This window comes from Sebastes umbrosus, chromosome 21 (assembly GCF_015220745.1).
Source record: "Sebastes umbrosus isolate fSebUmb1 chromosome 21, fSebUmb1.pri, whole genome shotgun sequence".
Lineage (NCBI taxonomy): Eukaryota > Metazoa > Chordata > Actinopteri > Perciformes > Sebastidae > Sebastes > Sebastes umbrosus.
The window spans coordinates 12744176-12761387 of record NC_051289.1 but is presented as its reverse complement, the minus strand read 5'-3'; the positions used below and the strand labels follow the sequence as shown (position 1 = coordinate 12761387).

Sequence of the window (17212 nt, the reverse complement as noted above, 5' to 3'; positions counted from 1 at the left end):
CCCACTGCTTCAGAGCTTCAGACGCTCCATCTATGATCCTCGTCTGCAAAATGAAGTGATTGCTCCCTCTGCCGGCTCAGCGAGTGCACAACCATCACCTGTGTCATGAAATAATGGAAAGGTAGGGTCATAAAGTGGACCGTCTTATTTCAGAAGAATTTTGTGGAGAAAATAATGGTCATAGATGAGAGAATTAACATTTTAAAGTTAGTTTAATGTTGTAGCCTGTTGTTTGTAGCAATCCACATAAAACAAATTACAATTTATGATATATTTTATATAGAGAGCACTCCAGCAACCTGATGCCACATTTAGTTCAAAGTATTTTTATTGGTATTCTGGACAAAATCCAATAAATTACAGAAATAATTGTATAAACAATTATACCCCCCATCCTCCCATCCCTATAGCAATATTACTGCATCATTAAATAAGCAGAATTAATTTCATAAACCATTACATTTATACATATAAATGAAAATTTATAATAATTAATAATTAGAGTATGTTTGGCTCAATAAGGAAGCTGGATAATAATTAATAAATGACTTATGGACAAGGGGTGGGATTAAATAAATGTATACTTCTTCTCACTCCTTTTCAAATATGTAAATCAAGGCATCAAGTGTTGACAATTTATTTTTCTTACGCTTTTCATTGTATGTAAATACTACTATTGTTTCTGACTGTCCACTTGTTGGTATGATCATCCTTTCCTTCATTTTTTTTTGTATTCTACATGTTCGAAATAAATTTTGAAATGAAATATATATATATATATATATATACACATACATATATATACACATATATATACACACAAATACATATATATACATACACATATACATATATACACATATACATATATATACACATATATACACATATATATACATATATATACACATATACATATATACATATATAGACACATACATATAAATACACATATAGACACATATACATACATATATATACACATATACATATATATACACATATATATACATATATATACATACATATATACACACATATATATATACACACATATACATATATATACATATACATATATATACACATATATACACATATATATACATTTATAGACACATATACATATAAATACACATATAGACACATATACATACATATACACATATACATATATATACATATATATACACATATACATATATATACATATATAGACACATATACATATAAATACACATATAGACACATATACATACATATACACATATACATATATATAGACATATATATACACATATAAACATACATATATATATACACATATATAAAAAAAATATAAATTTTGAAATGAAATGAATTCAATTCGATAGAAACATAAAAGAAACATATATATATATATATATATATATATATATATATATATGTTTATTTTATTACAAATTTATTACAAATTATTTAAAAAAAACGAAAAAAGGAAAAAGTAAAGGACCAAAAACACAAAAAGATAAGTAAATTTGTAAAACTTGATGCCACATTTGATAAAAAAAAAAAATAAAATACGATAACATTCACATTGTTTTAGAATACTTCTGCAGGCTAACGCTTTGCTTGCAAAAAAAAAAAAACATTATAAGGCAGGCAGCTGGAAGGACAGCCCGGTGGGGTCCTACAGATCCTTTAACCCGGACATGCGCAGAAGGAAGTTTCTCTTTCTCGGTGGACGCAATGGCGGACGCAGAGTGAGTGATCTCTCTGTACTACAATCTAAGCACATCCACTGTTAAAACAGCCATCGGTGTTAATTTTACATCCTGGATAGATTGTTTAGTTTGCATACATCATAATCCTAGTAGTATTGTTTAGGATTTATGATGAATATTGTTGTTATGATCACTTTATGGAGTCGTAGTAGTACAACATGGCTGTGTCTCCAAACTAGCTACTCCGGAAACTAGCTACTCCTGGAGTAGTTTGTGTGTTTACAAACTAAGTTAACTGTTTATACTATTAGAATATGTGGGTTTTAATGCTTAAATGGTGTTATCAGGTTGTTCAAATGAGTAGTACAACCTGTATGGGAGCCGGTGCATGACAGGTTAGCACGCTAGAGGCTACTAGCAGCGGTGATGGTGATGTTTCATCGTTTTAGTTTAACTCTGAGGATACCAGATATAGTGTGAATATGTTCTCCAATGTGATCCTAAAGTTTTGTTGTATGTTTATCAACAGAAAAAAAGTACCGGCGGTCCCTGAGAGCCTTTTGAAAAGGCGAAAGGCCTTCGCCACCATGAAGGCCATGCGTGTCAAGAAGCTGCTGGCTGAGAAGAAGGTAAGTTTGCATTGCTTGTGTTTGTGTGTTTGGCTGTTCAACGAAGTGATTGGACTAACGTTATATGTTGGTGTGCGTCTCAATATGTCAGTTTATTGAGATCCCCATTAGCTTTCGCATAGCAGCAGCTATTCTTCCTGGGGTCCACATAGTTTACATTGTGACTAGGGATGTGATGGTACCAGACATCTAGTAGTTGATACCAGTACCAGTGAATTTACACGATTCTCCATACCAATTAGGTACCACGGTAAAAAAAACAAAAAATCCCATGTAATTCAACACACACTCCTTTTATTAAAACATTTGAACATTAAAAATAACAGGCATGTAGCCTTTAAGTAATAAATAAAAAGAAACGTCTATTAATATTTTTGCGATTCTATTGTAGAGTATATTCGCAGAAATTAAGTTACTAGTGACTAGAAATGCTTCATATCTGGAATGTGGTTGATGATGCTGAACTTTTTTCCCCATCTTATCGACCATGGTGAATACTGACTGAAACTAAGCCAGTTTTGTCTGAAACCACATTCCATGATAGTAATAGGTATTACAGTGTGCTGTATTCTGAGAAAATATTAAGTTGATTGCTCTGAAGTTCTTGGTTTGGATTAACTAAAAGACATCTTTTAGTGTGAATGTCTTGAAAAGCAAGACGTTTTGACAAAGACTGTTGTAACAATTCTCCAATTGGAGATGAGCCATAATGATGACACCCTTGATATGCTCCTATGTTGTCCTCTAAAGTTCCCATAAAATCAAAAAGGAGTTGTTATATCATCACATGTATTGCGCTGGTTGTAATATAATTTTCTTAATGAAAACTATCAATGAATACAGCAATCTATTTCAGTAACTTCATTAATTCTTGCACTGAATGAGCATCTATTCTTAATGTATCCTCCCTCAGGCCCGCAAGGTGACCAGGAAACTCATCTACAAGAGGGCTGAGAAGTACCACAAGGAGTACAGGACGATGTACAGGCGTGAAATCCGTCTGGGCCGTACTGCTCGCAAAGTGGGAAACTTTTATGTGCCAGCTGAGCCCAAACTGGCCTTTGTTGTCAGGATCAGGGGGTGAGTAATGTCCAGAGTCTATCTTAAGGACAGAATTGTCTTGCTTGTCAGTTATAAACCTTTTCATTAACGTTTACATGGGTAACTAGATTTCCAACAAGACATGAAGCTCAAACTGTTGACATGGATTGGTTAACAGCTATGTGTTCCTGCTCACATGCTGATGAAAATGCCTTCTCCATGTTGCTGCAGGTTTCCTCTAGTATTCAGTCTTGTTGCTACTGTGGCCATGTTTTGCATGCATGTTAGTACTACAGTAACTGCTTCAAGCTGATCTATTTGTAGTGGTAGGGGCTGCTGTTTAGAAGGCACTTTCATTTATTAATGTCAAAATTTGGTTAATATAGCAATCCATGTAAATGTACTGTACTGTGTGCAAATGTTAGTTATGTGGTTAATGATGAACACTTCTTTCCCCGACTTATCGACCATGGTGATACAAATATGCAAAATAAGCCAATTATTTCTGAAACCACAATCAATTGAATTGAGGAGAAAGCTGTATACTGATGCTAAGCTATACGCTAATTATTGTTTCCGTTTGGTTTCCAGTATCAATGGTGTCAGCCCCAAGGTCCGCAAAGTTCTGCAGCTGCTCCGTCTGCGCCAGATCTTCAATGGCGTTTTCGTCAGGCTGAACAAGGCTTCGATCAACATGCTCAGGATCGCTGAGCCTTACATCGCTTGGGGGTAAGGCTGTTATCACTAAAACTTAATGTTGAGCTCATGATGGAGACACAAGTCATTGTGTACTGAAATTAACATTAACTAGTGACTATAAATGCTTCATCTCTGGAATGTGGTTGATGATGCTGAACTTTTTTCCCCATCTTATCGACCATGGTGAATACTGACTTAAACTAAGCCAGTTTTGTCTGAAACCACATTCCATGATAGTAATAGGTACCACAGTGTGCTGTATTCTGAGAAAATATTAAGTTGATTGCTCTGAGGTTCTTGGTTTCGATTAACTAAAACACATCTAGTTGTGTGAATGTCTTGAAAGGCGAGAAGTTTTAACAAGGACTGTTGTAACAATTCTCCAATTGGAGATGAGCCACAATGACACCCTTGATATGCTCCTATGTTGTCCTCCTCTGAAGTTCCCATAAAATAAAAATGGTGTTATATCGTCACACATGTATTGCGTCGTCACCTAAACGCCAGTATCTGGCTCAACAAAGGCAAGGCGTTTTATAGGTTTATAGGTCTTAATGGTATTTTATGTGTAGTAATTTCCTGGAAAACTATAAATGTTCATTCATCTGCACTACTGGCTTCAGATCTCGGCTCGTACATGTATGGCCTAACTTCAAAAACAATTTCTTCATGGACGTCTTTTTCCTCTATTTCATCCCTGTCCGATTCACCGGTAAAATCCGCTGGCGTATGCGATGGTGGTGGCGAGAAGTCCTCATGGCTGTCCTCCATGTGGAGCTACTGTCAATCTGAAATTTGGCGGGGTGTGTAACGTACAATCGGCGCTATTGGATTCTGTAAAAGGCAATCAATTTCTGTGACAAGTCCCTCCCTAGCTTACTGTTTTTCAGGGAATGTGTAAATAAGCATAATCAAATGGCAGTCTGCTAGCTGTTTCATGGGAACTTAAAAAGAAGTCTTATCTCAACCCCTAGAGAATAATATAACAATTTAATGCTGTTGTTGTAGGGCTGTTGGCTCTACTTAAAATGTCGGAATAAGCACTGTTACACAATTTACAATAAAATAGACCAATGTCAAATTATTGTAGGAGGTAAAGACATGGCTACACAAAAGTATAGCTTTCTTGGCTTGTAACGAGTAAAAGATAAAAATGTGTATCTGATCTGGATGTTTGACACTGCTAAGTAGTGCTGTAAAAGAAGATTTACCTGACCCTTATTAAAGAAACAAAGCTTCAGTGCTGTAGGTGTGCAAATTGCTTTTTGCAAGAATACCTTTCAGTCACCAGTGTACAACCTTAAAAATCCAGTGTTGCTTTGCTTTTGTATAGCCTCAATTTAATCTCTGTAGATTTATACCATTATGTCCAATCTGTTTGAGTGCGTTGGTTGGATGGATGTGCTCCCCATACCGCCAGTATACATTAGAGTGCCGATTCCAATACCACGTAACTTCATAATTTCTGTAAATATCTAGTTCATATAACATAGCTGGTTAGTGACACTTCCATTCACTGTGAGGTGAAACACATGATAAATGCGTCACTAGGTGCTCTGTCATCTGCAGTTGCTCATCTGTTGTCTGTGTTCAGTCAGAACTGCTGCTACAATGCTCTCTAAGGGTTGTAATCTTAAGCACCTCTGATCCCTATATGCAACTCTTCCTATGTTGTGAACTACATTGCTCAGATTTTATTTGAGCTCATTTCATAACCTGTTACGACCTGTGTTTCCCCCAGATACCCCAACCTGAAGTCTGTGCGTGAGCTCATCTACAAACGTGGCCATGGCAGGATGAGGAAACAGCGCATTGCCCTCACAGACAACGCTCTGGTGGAGAAGGCCCTCGGTACGGAAACTTTATACCTTTTTTTTCTTTTAAAAAATAATACTTGTACATATCACGTCTATACTGTGCTATGTACATCTATGAGGGGAATATTGTTCCAGAAGAAAACCTCATGTAACCTTTGGCTTTTTTTATTCTGAGGGACTAATAATTGGAAATGGGGTATGCTTTCTATTTGAGCTTCTTGATCATAGATAAGACAAGGTCTTGATCATGGCAGTATTATGGTATTTAGTGTTATTTATTGCTTCTACAAAGCACACAGTTTCAAAAATGGAATCACAACATAAGTTAGATTAAGGTATAGTGCTACATGTGGTTAATGATGCACACTTTTTTCCCCGTCTTATCGACCATGGTGAGAAAAAACTGAAAACTAAGCCAGTTGAGTCTGAAACCACATGCCAGTCTAGCAGTGACTTGAACATTAGGGTGTATTTTAGTTGACAGCAGACTTTTACCCTTGCTAATCAGACTTGTTTGGTTCAGCCCTTTATGGAACTTGGTGTCACAAGCTAAAATGTATGTTGAGCTTTAAGAGAGTCTCGTAAACTTGGATTATAACTTTGTAGAAATTTGAAATGTTGGTAATATTTGAGTTATTAACTCTTGCTTCCAGTGACATCTCACATTTTTAAGTAAAAGCAATTGAGTGTGCCAGCGCTTGTGCAGTTCAACTAATTAAGCCCATTGCTTTTTGATCTGCAGGCAAATACGGCATCATCTGTGTTGAGGACCTCATCCATGAGATTTACACAGTTGGAAAGAACTTCAAGCCCGCCAACAACTTCCTGTGGCCCTTCAAGCTGTCATCACCCCGCGGTGGCATGAACAAGAAGACCACACACTTTGTGGAGGGTGGAGACGCTGGCAACAGGGAGGATCAGATCAACAGAATGATCAGGAGGATGAACTAAAGTTGTGGTGAGTTCCAGGGGAAATTGCAGGTCTAGGAAGCATAAATGGCTCATTAGGTGTGGTTAATGATGCATAATCTTTTTTCCCCATCTTATCGACTGTGATGAAAACCAGCTGAAATTAAGCCAATTATGTCTGAAACCACACCTTGGCCATTAATCTTCAAATCATTTACTACATATACATAAAGTTTGTTCTACATGTGACATTAATATCAATGGCATGGATGGGACTGGGAGATGCATGTTTTAATGGAGATATCAGTCACTTGTTGAGTGTGTTACAAACAATAAAAATGTTTAGATAGAGACTTTATTGATCCCGAGGGAAATTCAAGTTTCCAGCATCACAGTTCCATAGAGCAAAACATGTTAGTAAAAAGTTAGTAGTACAAAAAAATATACCAGATATAAAAATACAAGGAGATGAAGAAAACTGTTAAAACTGAATATAGTGCAGGGTAACAGCTGTTTTTATAGTCCAAAATGTAATTCAAGGTCCCTTTGCTATGCTAATACAGGTCCCATAACCACACTTTAGAAGAATAGAATGAGCATTGTACTTAGTTGTTAACCTAATCAATTGCACATTGTTTTGTATCTGCTAATCCTGTTTAAATTCTCCATTTTTATATATATTTTTTTATTTCTTTTTCAGGTTTTCAAAGGACTCAAAATGTACAATAAAGACCTGGAAGAAAAAAAAAATACCTTGTTTTTGTCATTGTGTGCCATTTTCATTCAGCAATGTGTCATCTCATGCATATAATCTTTTGTTACTTGGTAATAAGCAGAGGGTATCCATTATAACTCAGTTTTAATTAACTATGAGGACTTTAAGAACTTTAAACATGCACTATCTGCAACCATCTTGCACTCTAACCACTGGTGCACTTTACACTATACATCCTATATACCACTTTATAGACTGCACATATGTACATATTACATTTATTTATTGTATATACTACATTTATCTATTGACGGACTATAAACACTATGTTCACCCATCTTTTATCTTATTTTTTTATATAATTTTGTATACCTTTACCTCTCCTGTGTTTCACTCTGTTTGCTGATGTTGCTGCTTTGACACCTGAATTTCCCTCCTGGAATTAATAAAGGTTCATTTTAGCTTATTTTATCTTATCTAAAGGGTCATTATGAGCCCATATTGACCCTTAAAATGACAAGTGGATGACAATGTACACAGATATATAATATCTGTCTTACCTTGTACATTGAAAGTAGACATTTAAAAACATTTAAGTGGTATTAAAGGAAAAGTTAAGCTACTGTATCAGTACTAAAACTTTAATATTGGGTAAGGAATGAGCCTGTTTCCATGGTGACGCAGTGACTCGGTTACAGTCACCATAGTGACACAGTGAGCTGCAGCCTAGCATTGCTGCTCTGTGATGTCAAGCTTTTGGCCTTTTCTAACGGGCCATGTGTCGCATATTTGCTCTATAAACCAGGTTATGTCTTAAAACAGTTTATTGTATGGCAGCTCCAATATGATGTCATACCAGGTTAATGCGTCGCTACCAACCGCGAAGGCTTTAGTATCGCAGGGAAGCTCAAATTGCGGCCCTGGTGCTGCTAACAGATACCCGGCATACAGGAGCTTCGGGATGGGAGCTGGTGGAGGACTAGCGGGTGTCAGACTAAACCACACAACAAGGAGGAAACTGCCTGCGATACAGCCCTTGATCAGTGAGTAAACTCAGCTCCATGTATTGCATTATCATGCATTACTTACATGCTATCTTAACGGTGTGTTAATGTTAATGCTGAGCATCTCTGTTGTAGAGTCCAAGGACTGGACAACCTTGGTGAGCGGCTTTATAGTTGGAGGGTAAGATGTGTGTCAGCATTTTGACTGCTTGGTTGCTGAGGTCAAGATCCCCATTTTCATTATCTAAGTGTCCTGTTAGCTCCTGTCTTCTACAGTAGGCTATGCAAACAAATATAGCCTAGTACATATAGGTGTATATGTATATATGTATGTATATGTATATATGTATGTATATGTATATATATGTATATGTATGTATATGTATATATATGTATATATATATGTATGTATATATATGTATGTATATATACATGTATATATATATATGTGTATATATACATGTATATATGTATATATGTGTATATATACATGTATATATGTATATGTGTGTATATATATATATATGTGTATATATACATGTATATATGTGTATATATACATGTATATATATACATGTGTATATATACATGTATATATGTATATATGTGTATATATGCATGTATATATGTATATATGTGTATATATACATGTATATATATATATGTGTATATATACATGTATACATATATATATGTGTATATATACATGTATATATGTATATATGTGTATATATACATGTATATATATATATGTGTGTATATGTATATATGTGTATATATACATGTATATATATATATGTGTATATATACATGTATATATGTATATATGTGTATATATGCATGTATATATGTATATATGTGTATATATACATGTATATATATGTGTATATATACATGTATACATATATATATGTGTATATATACATGTATATGTATATATGTGTATATATACATGTATATATGTATATATGTGTATATATGCATGTATATATGTATATATATACATGTATATATATGTGTATATATACATGTATACATGTATATATATGTGTATATATACATGTATATATATATATATATATGTATGTATATATATATATGTATGTATGTATATGTATATATGTGTATGTATGTATATATGTGTATGTATATATATATGTATGTATATATATGTGTATATATATGTATGTATATACATGTGTATACATGTATATATGTATGTATATATATATTTCATTTCAAAATTTATTTTGAACATGTAGAATACAAAAAAATTAAATAAAGAAAAATAATGATCATACAATCAAGTGGACAGTCAGAAACAATAGTAGTATTTACATACAATGAAAAGCGTAAGAAAAATAAATTGTCAACACTTGATGACTTGATTTACATATTCGAAAAGGAGTGAGAAGAAGTATAAACTTATTTAATCCCACCCCTTCTCCATAAATCATTTATTAATTATTAACCAGCTTCCTTATTGAGCCATACATACACTCTAATTAAATTTTCCTAAATTTGTCTAGCTATATTATTTATAATTATTCTAACTATAATTATTACCTTTTATCTGTGACATACAGAAATATAAGTGAATTACTGGTATAATTATCCTTATCAAAATATAAATTTGTTATCAATCCAAAATACCAATTAATTATTTATAATATAACTTAATCACAATACCAATTCACTACTTACATATTTATCTTAATCATATTGACTATTTATCTTTTCTTATATGTGCAAATTATTATTTATATATATATATATATATTTTAAAAAATAATATGTATGAATAGTTTTAGTGGTAATACATTTCATAAAAAAATCCAAGGATAATACACATTGTATACTGTATGTCATGTTCTATGTGGTATTCACATTTTTTTCTTCAACCTATATGTGTAGGTCACCTGACTCAGCCAAAGATGACAGACTGGTGATGGAGAACAATGACCTAAAGGACATCAGTGGGAGACACTTTATTTTTGATAAACAATGTAAGTATTGCTGAATAGTAATTGCCCCTTATATTATTACAATTCAGAGTTTATTTATAAGTTTCTTTGCATATTGTCACTCAGAAATAAATTGACTTTTCAACCTAAAATAATTGAATTGGATGCACGTTGTGTGAGTTTTTTTTTCCTGGATTGTAACCTGACAGCCAGTAGGTGGAGTTGTCATCACACATAATGAGGCACAGGTCTCATTTCAGTGACTGCAAGTGTAACATTGATACGCGAGTACAACTTTGCAATCAGAATTAATAGTATTTTTGCAAGCAAGATATTTGCCATATTGCATAAATCTCATTTTTTATTAAAGGTCCCATATTGTAAAAAGTGAGATTTTCAGGTCTTTTATATTATAAAACAGGTTTAAGTGCCTTATAAATACTGTTAAACTATCAAAATGCTCAATATACGGAGAAATACACACAGCCCGTATTCAGAAATTGTGCGTTTGAAATAAGCCGTTAGGATTTCTGTCCATTTGTGATGTCACAAATATACAATATTTACACCATTACATGGTTTTAAACTTAAACATTCTAAATGTGTCCCAGTTTATATCCTGTTGCAGTGTATGTAAATGACATCAGCTGACAGAAAGTAAACAAGGACCCAAGCTGTTGCCTAGCAACGCAATTCCGTTGCAATGCACTAAAACGGAGTGTTTCAGACAGAGGGTAAATACAGGTATATTGAGGCACACAGTATGAGAAAAATAAAGTGTTTTTTTTAACATCACAGCATGTAAACATGTTCTAGTAGAAACACAAAATAAAAGTATGAACACGAAAATGAGTGTGATATGGGAGCTTTAAAATATCCTTTTAGAAAATTGTCTTTATATGAGATGTTTATTCTGAATGGCTAAATCTAATTATTTTGAGGTGCGAGGTTGGAGAGGACCAGAACTGTGATTCCTCCGCTGCCAAGAGACTACCATGTACACAGACCTGGCAACCTGCATCCCCTCAGCCTCTCCAAGGAGCTTTCCCACAGCCATGCGGGGCGGCCTTTCACCCTGGGGTAACCAGTGGATTAATGTCACTCAGCCCTGTAGTTGTATAGTTGTAGATGTACTCTTCACAACATTTCTGGAGACAGCTGCACAGATTACAGTAATTACACCGAGTCACTGTCTCACATAATGAAAAGAATTGCAAGAATATGAACTGAGGAAAAAAAGTAGCCAGACAATTAATATTTTGACACGCATTATTTGTCCGTCACAAACAGACGATTTCAAGCTGATTGCTTTTCATTTTTAATATTCTGGCAACATGTAGGGCGTATGATTAGAGCTAAAATTGAATCATTATTTTGCACAATGAGATCATAATCATTTATTACTCCTCCATTTGTGGGAACAGTTTAGTTTGATGGCACGCAGCCTTCACTTTCGCACGTAACAACCCTGTAATAAAATTTGAGAGAACAAAAAAAAATATGAATAAAATTGGACGAATGCTGACAGAAAGTAATCAAACCAAATGCAAAAGATTTATCCCAACAGCTATACGTGTCGCCCTATGTTCCATATGTTCATAACGTCCTCAATGTTGTCTTCCAGCTACCCTGAAAGATATGAAATGAATACAACTCCAGCCATCCTCTTTCCCTCCGCTTTAGTCCTCAATGGCAGAAACACCTTCCCAGTTGAGAACTGCAAGCTCAGCAGGTATTTTTGCCCTTATAAACTAAATTAGACCAAGCTAATCAATAGTTCTCTCAATTGTTCCTCACACCTTTGCCTCTTCTGCTTTTCCTCTGTTCTGCAGGCCCAAGGTGAATTATCCAACCTACAACCTACTGAATGTTAAAGACAATCAAAAGAGTGAGTTGTTTTGATACTTAGACCGTGAAGCCAAGTCTTTAAGTACCTTGTTAGCTCAGGTATTTTTTTGTGGTCTTGACACATCAGGTCAGAATGCCCCTGTCTGTGTAGCAATGAGAATCCAACTTTCAACCTGCACAGGTGTTTATGATGTTGATTTATTGGCAGCAAACACGTCAGTTTTATGGATTTTCCTTCTTCAAACAAAAAACATAGATCCCACGCCTCGTTATTGTCAGTTCCAGGGTACCTTGTTTGTTTTGTGGTTCATAATAATAAAGTGGTACAAGGGGTCACACGGAGAAAGGGAGTGTTCAGTGTTGTCAGGTGGAGTGTTTGCTCCCATGTTAAAGTGCAAAGACGGTACTTTTCTCTTTTATTTTACACGTATTTTGATTTAGTCCCGTACAATGAAAATATCAATTATACTTTATACTAATTGATACAACTTATTAAAACCCCTGCTCCGACGGCCTGCCGGTGAGCCCGGATGCAATCCTGTCTTTTAGAGGTTGTTGAGTAGAGGGTTTTCAAGCTGGAGTGAAGATACTGGCCATGCTAGCTTTTTGGAAAGAATGCTAAATAATGCTATGAAATTTTGGCGAGGAAAAAGTGGCATCGCAATTCTCAAAGGGGTCCATTGACCCTCTGACCTTAAGATATGTGAGTGAAAATGGGTTCTATGGGTACCCACAAGTCTCCCCTTTACAGACATGCCCACTTTAGTCAGCACACTGACTGACAGCTGTTGTTGCCTGTTGGCCTTGAGTTTGCCATGTTATGATTTGAGCATAGTTTTTATGCTAAATGCAGTACCTGTGAGGGTTTCTGGACAATATGTGTCATTGTTTTGTGTTCTTAATTGATTTCCAATAATAAATATATACATGCATTTGCATAAAGCAAGCATATTTGCCCACTCCCATGTTGGTGAGAGTATTAAATACTTGACAAATCTCCATTAATCACCATATGTGAATGAAAATGGGTTCTATGGGTACCCACGAGTCTCCCCTTTACAGACATGCCCACTTTATGATAATCACATGCAGTTTGGGGCAAAAACCATGCAGTTTCTTTTAATGCAGTATAAATGTGTTATTTCGTCTATGCTAAAATGGTGTATTTGAATATTTCTGCATACTGGGGTCCCTAAACGGTTTTGGAATTGCACAAATTGGGCATGACTGTAAAGCTCTAGAGACTCTTGTGGATCCAATGAGCCCAACTGTATTCATGTGTGACAATGTAAGTCCCCATAGTACCCATTTCATTGTAATGAGACCATTTTTTAAAAACTTGATCTCACTGTATAAAATGACCTGATGTGACCTCTAGGATAATCACAGCCTCATGAAACTTTACAACCACAAACTAGAGACCTATAGCATTCATGGCCTTCCTAATGTATTCCTTGATTGACAATGAAGGGGGTTTCTGAGCAGTTTCCATAACAGAAATGCTCGCCATCCAATCTATCCATCAAACTACTCACAAAATAGAGATAAAATCCAAACCTTGAACTCAACATTATGAAAATGCCCCTTATATTATGCTTTTTATTTTCAAAGTATATGTCATATTATAGATCTCGTCCTAATATTTCTTCTTCCGTGTCTTCCATCTGCATCTTTCACAGGCCAGTTCTATCCAGACCCAGTGGTCGGAGCCTCTCGCTCTTTTATCCACAGGATAACTGAGCTGTCCTCTTTGGAGGGTGAGACGGTAAACCAAGAAAAGCGCAAGAAAATGAGGAAATCTAAAAAACCTCCATCCTGACAATCACCTTCTTCCCAGTCACACTGGTCAAGGATCAAAACCTTTGAGTCTGTGCCAATGACGTCTGAACAAAATAAGACATTTAGGGCGCCATGCTCATCTCAGTGGCTTCTTCTGACTGCTTGTTTGTCCTCAGTGGTATTAGTTTCCTGCTTAACATGGCTGATCTTTACATTTTGGGATTCCTGACTTGAGCTCCTCTCTATTAGTAATGTAGTACATGTAGTATTTACTGTGGTAAATTGCAGCATTTGCTACAAACATGCTGTTGATGAATATTATATATTTTCTATTCTGACTCAAAGCTGTCGGTAGTTTCCCACTTAACATCTGCATGAAAAGATATTTATTTTATCTTTCCAATGGCTTGTAACGGCTGTTTGTAATACTGCCATATTTCTCGTTGTATCATGCATTTGTTGCAGATGCTGTCAAGCTTGAATCTCATTACACAGCATTACAACAGTGTTCCTTCAAACATTGCCGTTATATACTAATTAAGCTGTGTTAAGTAAGTAGAATATATTTGTACGAATTATATGGTTTAGCAAAACCATTATTGTGCCTTGTTAAATGTCTTCCTGAAAATAAATATATTTATTTTTGTTATCGTCACTCCTTTTGTTAAGAACTTTTTCTCTCTTGCGAGTCACAATTTTTCTTCTCTGGCTTCTATAGGGCTGATAAAGGGAGCTTCCAACCCCATTCTTCTGGCACATACGCTACATATCGACCAGCGCAGTAATCAGAATGCCTGAAAGATTGCAATGAAACATAATCTGCATTCCATATCTACAAAACAGATACTAAACTGTGCCCCCAGATACCAGAATGTGGTACTTTCCCACATAATGCATTGTTTTGTTGCTGTATGGCGGGCAGCTCATGTCTCTGAATACTCTTGTTCATTGTATTTGACAAAGACAGCAGTCATAGTCTTTTTGTTTAGAGAAATGAGGACATTATTAATTGAAGATGTAGCAGCTGGAGTCACCATTTGTGCTTGTTTAACATGTGTAAAAAAGTCATAGTATGGTATGTCGAAAACAATCATATTATAGTATGTCCCAAAAATTCAGAGTATAGTATGTCGAAAGAAATTATGATAGTGGGTCGAAAAAAGTCATAAAAAAAATCATAGTATGTCGAAAAAAAGTCATAGTATAGTATGTCGAAAAAATTAAAAAAGGCATGGTCTAGTATGTCGAAAAAAGTCGTAGTATAGTATGCTTTTTAACCCTCCTGTTGTCTTCCCGTCGCCCATGCAACTTTTGCCTTCCCGGGTCAAAATTGACCCGGTCTGGTTTGACTGTTTTTAAAGCATACATTATAAATTATCACCCAATTCTGTATTACACCTTTTTGGCCAACTTCATTCCAACTCATTACCACGAGTTTTACACTTTTTTTTGGAATTCATGGTCACTAAACCTAATTTATATGAAATTAAAAAAGATCTGAAAAATATCCGAAAAAAAGTCTGAAAAAATGTCCCAAAAAAAAGTCTGAAAAAATGTCCCAAAAAAAAGTCTGAAAAATAGATCTGAAAAAAGTCTGAAAGAAAAAATTCTGAAAAAAATAACTGAAAAATGTCTGAAAAAGATGTCCAAAAAAAAATTCTGAAAAAGAATATCTGAAAAAATTCTGAAAAAAAAGATCTGAAAAAAAAGTAAAAGAAAAATATCTGAAAAATGTCCGAAAAAAAAGTCTGAAAAAAAAGATCTGAAATAAAAGTCTGAAAAAAAAGATCTGAAAAATGTCCGAAAAAAAAGATTTGAAAAATTTCGGACAAAAAAAGTCTAAAAAAAAAAAGATCTAAAAAATGTCTGAAAAAAAAGATTTGAAACATTTTGGACAGAAAAAGTCTGAAAAAAAAGATCTGAAAAATTTCTGAAAAAAAAAATTCTGAAAAAAAAAATTCTGAAAAAAAAGATCTGAAAAATTTCTGAAAATAAAAGTAAAAAAAAAAAGATCTAAAAAAAGTCTGAAAAAAAAGATTTGAAAAATTTTGGACAAAAAAGTCTAAAAAAAAAAGATCTAACAAAAGTCTGAAAAAAAAGATTTGAAACATTTTGGACAGAAAAAGTCTGAAAAAAAAGATCTGAAAAATTTCTGAAAAAAAAAATTCTGAAAAAAAAGATCTGAAAAATTTCTGAAAATAAAAGTAAAAAAAAAAAAAGATCTAAAAAAAGTCTGAAAAAAAAGATTTGAAAAATTTCGGACAAAAAAAGTCTAAAAAAAAAGATTTAAAAAAAGTCTGAAAAAAAAGATTTGAAAAATTTTGGACAGAAAAAGTCTGAAAAAAAGATCTGAAAAAATTCTGAAAAAAAAATTCTGAAAAAAAAGATCTGAAAAAGATGTCCGAAAAAAAATTCTGAAAAAAAAGATCTGAAAAATTTCTGAAAATAAAAGTCTGAAAAAAAATATCTGAAAAAAGTCCGAAAAAAAAGTCTGAAAAAATGTCCGAAAAAATGTCCCAAAAAAAAGTCTGAAAAATAGCTCTGAAAAAAAGTCTGAAAAAAAAATTCTGAAAAAAGTCCGGAAAAAAAGTCTGAAAAAATGTCCGAAAAAAGTCTGAAAAATAGATCTGAAAAAAGTCTGAAAGAAAAAATTCTGAAAAAAAAGATCTGAAAAATGTCTGAAAAAGATGTCAGAAAAAAAATTCTGAAAAAAAAGATCTGAAAAATTTCTGAAAATAAAAGTCTGAAAAAAAATATCTGAAAAATGTCCGAAAAAAAAGTCTGAAAAAATGTCCGAAAAAATGTCCCAAAAAAAGTCTGAAAAATAGCTCTGAAAAAAGTCTGAAAAAAAAATTCTGAAAAAAGTCCGGAAAAAAAGTCTGAAAAAATGTCCGAAAAAAGTCTGAAAAATAGATCTGAAAAAAGTCTGAAAGAAAAAATTCTGAAAAAAAAATCTGAAAAATGTCTGAAAAAGATGTCAGAAAAAAAATTCTGAAAAAAAAGATCTGAAAAATTTCTGAAAATAAAAGTCTGAAAAAAAATATCTGAAAAATGTCCAAAAAAAAAGATTTGAAAAAGTCTAAAAAAAAGATCTAAAAAAAGAT

General features: G+C 33.9%; 2 protein-coding genes and 5 non-coding genes across 7 annotated transcripts; all 7 read left to right on the top strand.

Moving 5' to 3' along the window:
• The first annotated feature begins 1643 nt into the window (after positions 1 to 1643).
• rpl7 (ribosomal protein L7) lies at positions 1644 to 7548 on the top strand. Its single transcript, XM_037756783.1, has 7 exons — positions 1644 to 1742; positions 2233 to 2332; positions 3246 to 3412; positions 3965 to 4102; positions 5814 to 5923; positions 6632 to 6847; positions 7499 to 7548. Exons 1-6 carry the CDS (start codon positions 1729 to 1731, stop codon positions 6838 to 6840), a joined length of 738 nt encoding a protein of 245 aa, XP_037612711.1. The 5' UTR covers positions 1644 to 1728; the 3' UTR covers positions 6841 to 6847; positions 7499 to 7548.
• LOC119481070 lies at positions 2776 to 2867 on the top strand. Its single transcript, XR_005205110.1, has one exon. It is a non-coding gene; the product is annotated as a small nucleolar SNORD12/SNORD106 (small nucleolar RNA).
• On the top strand, positions 3800 to 3891 carry LOC119481073. Its single transcript, XR_005205113.1, has one exon. It is a non-coding gene; the product is annotated as a small nucleolar SNORD12/SNORD106 (small nucleolar RNA).
• On the top strand, positions 4209 to 4300 carry LOC119481069. Its single transcript, XR_005205109.1, has one exon. It is a non-coding gene; the product is annotated as a small nucleolar SNORD12/SNORD106 (small nucleolar RNA).
• On the top strand, positions 6236 to 6327 carry LOC119481072. The gene has a single exon (XR_005205112.1). It is a non-coding gene; the product is annotated as a small nucleolar SNORD12/SNORD106 (small nucleolar RNA).
• Positions 6897 to 6989, top strand: LOC119481071. Its single transcript, XR_005205111.1, has one exon. It is a non-coding gene; the product is annotated as a small nucleolar SNORD12/SNORD106 (small nucleolar RNA).
• A 668-nt stretch (positions 7549 to 8216) lies between the features above and the next one.
• Positions 8217 to 14763, top strand: si:ch211-171b20.3. Its single transcript, XM_037756782.1, has 7 exons — positions 8217 to 8556; positions 8653 to 8698; positions 10432 to 10523; positions 11423 to 11561; positions 12106 to 12213; positions 12314 to 12369; positions 14009 to 14763. Exons 1-7 carry the CDS (start codon positions 8358 to 8360, stop codon positions 14146 to 14148), a joined length of 780 nt encoding a protein of 259 aa, XP_037612710.1. The 5' UTR covers positions 8217 to 8357; the 3' UTR covers positions 14149 to 14763.
• Positions 14764 to 17212: the final 2449 nt, after the last annotated feature.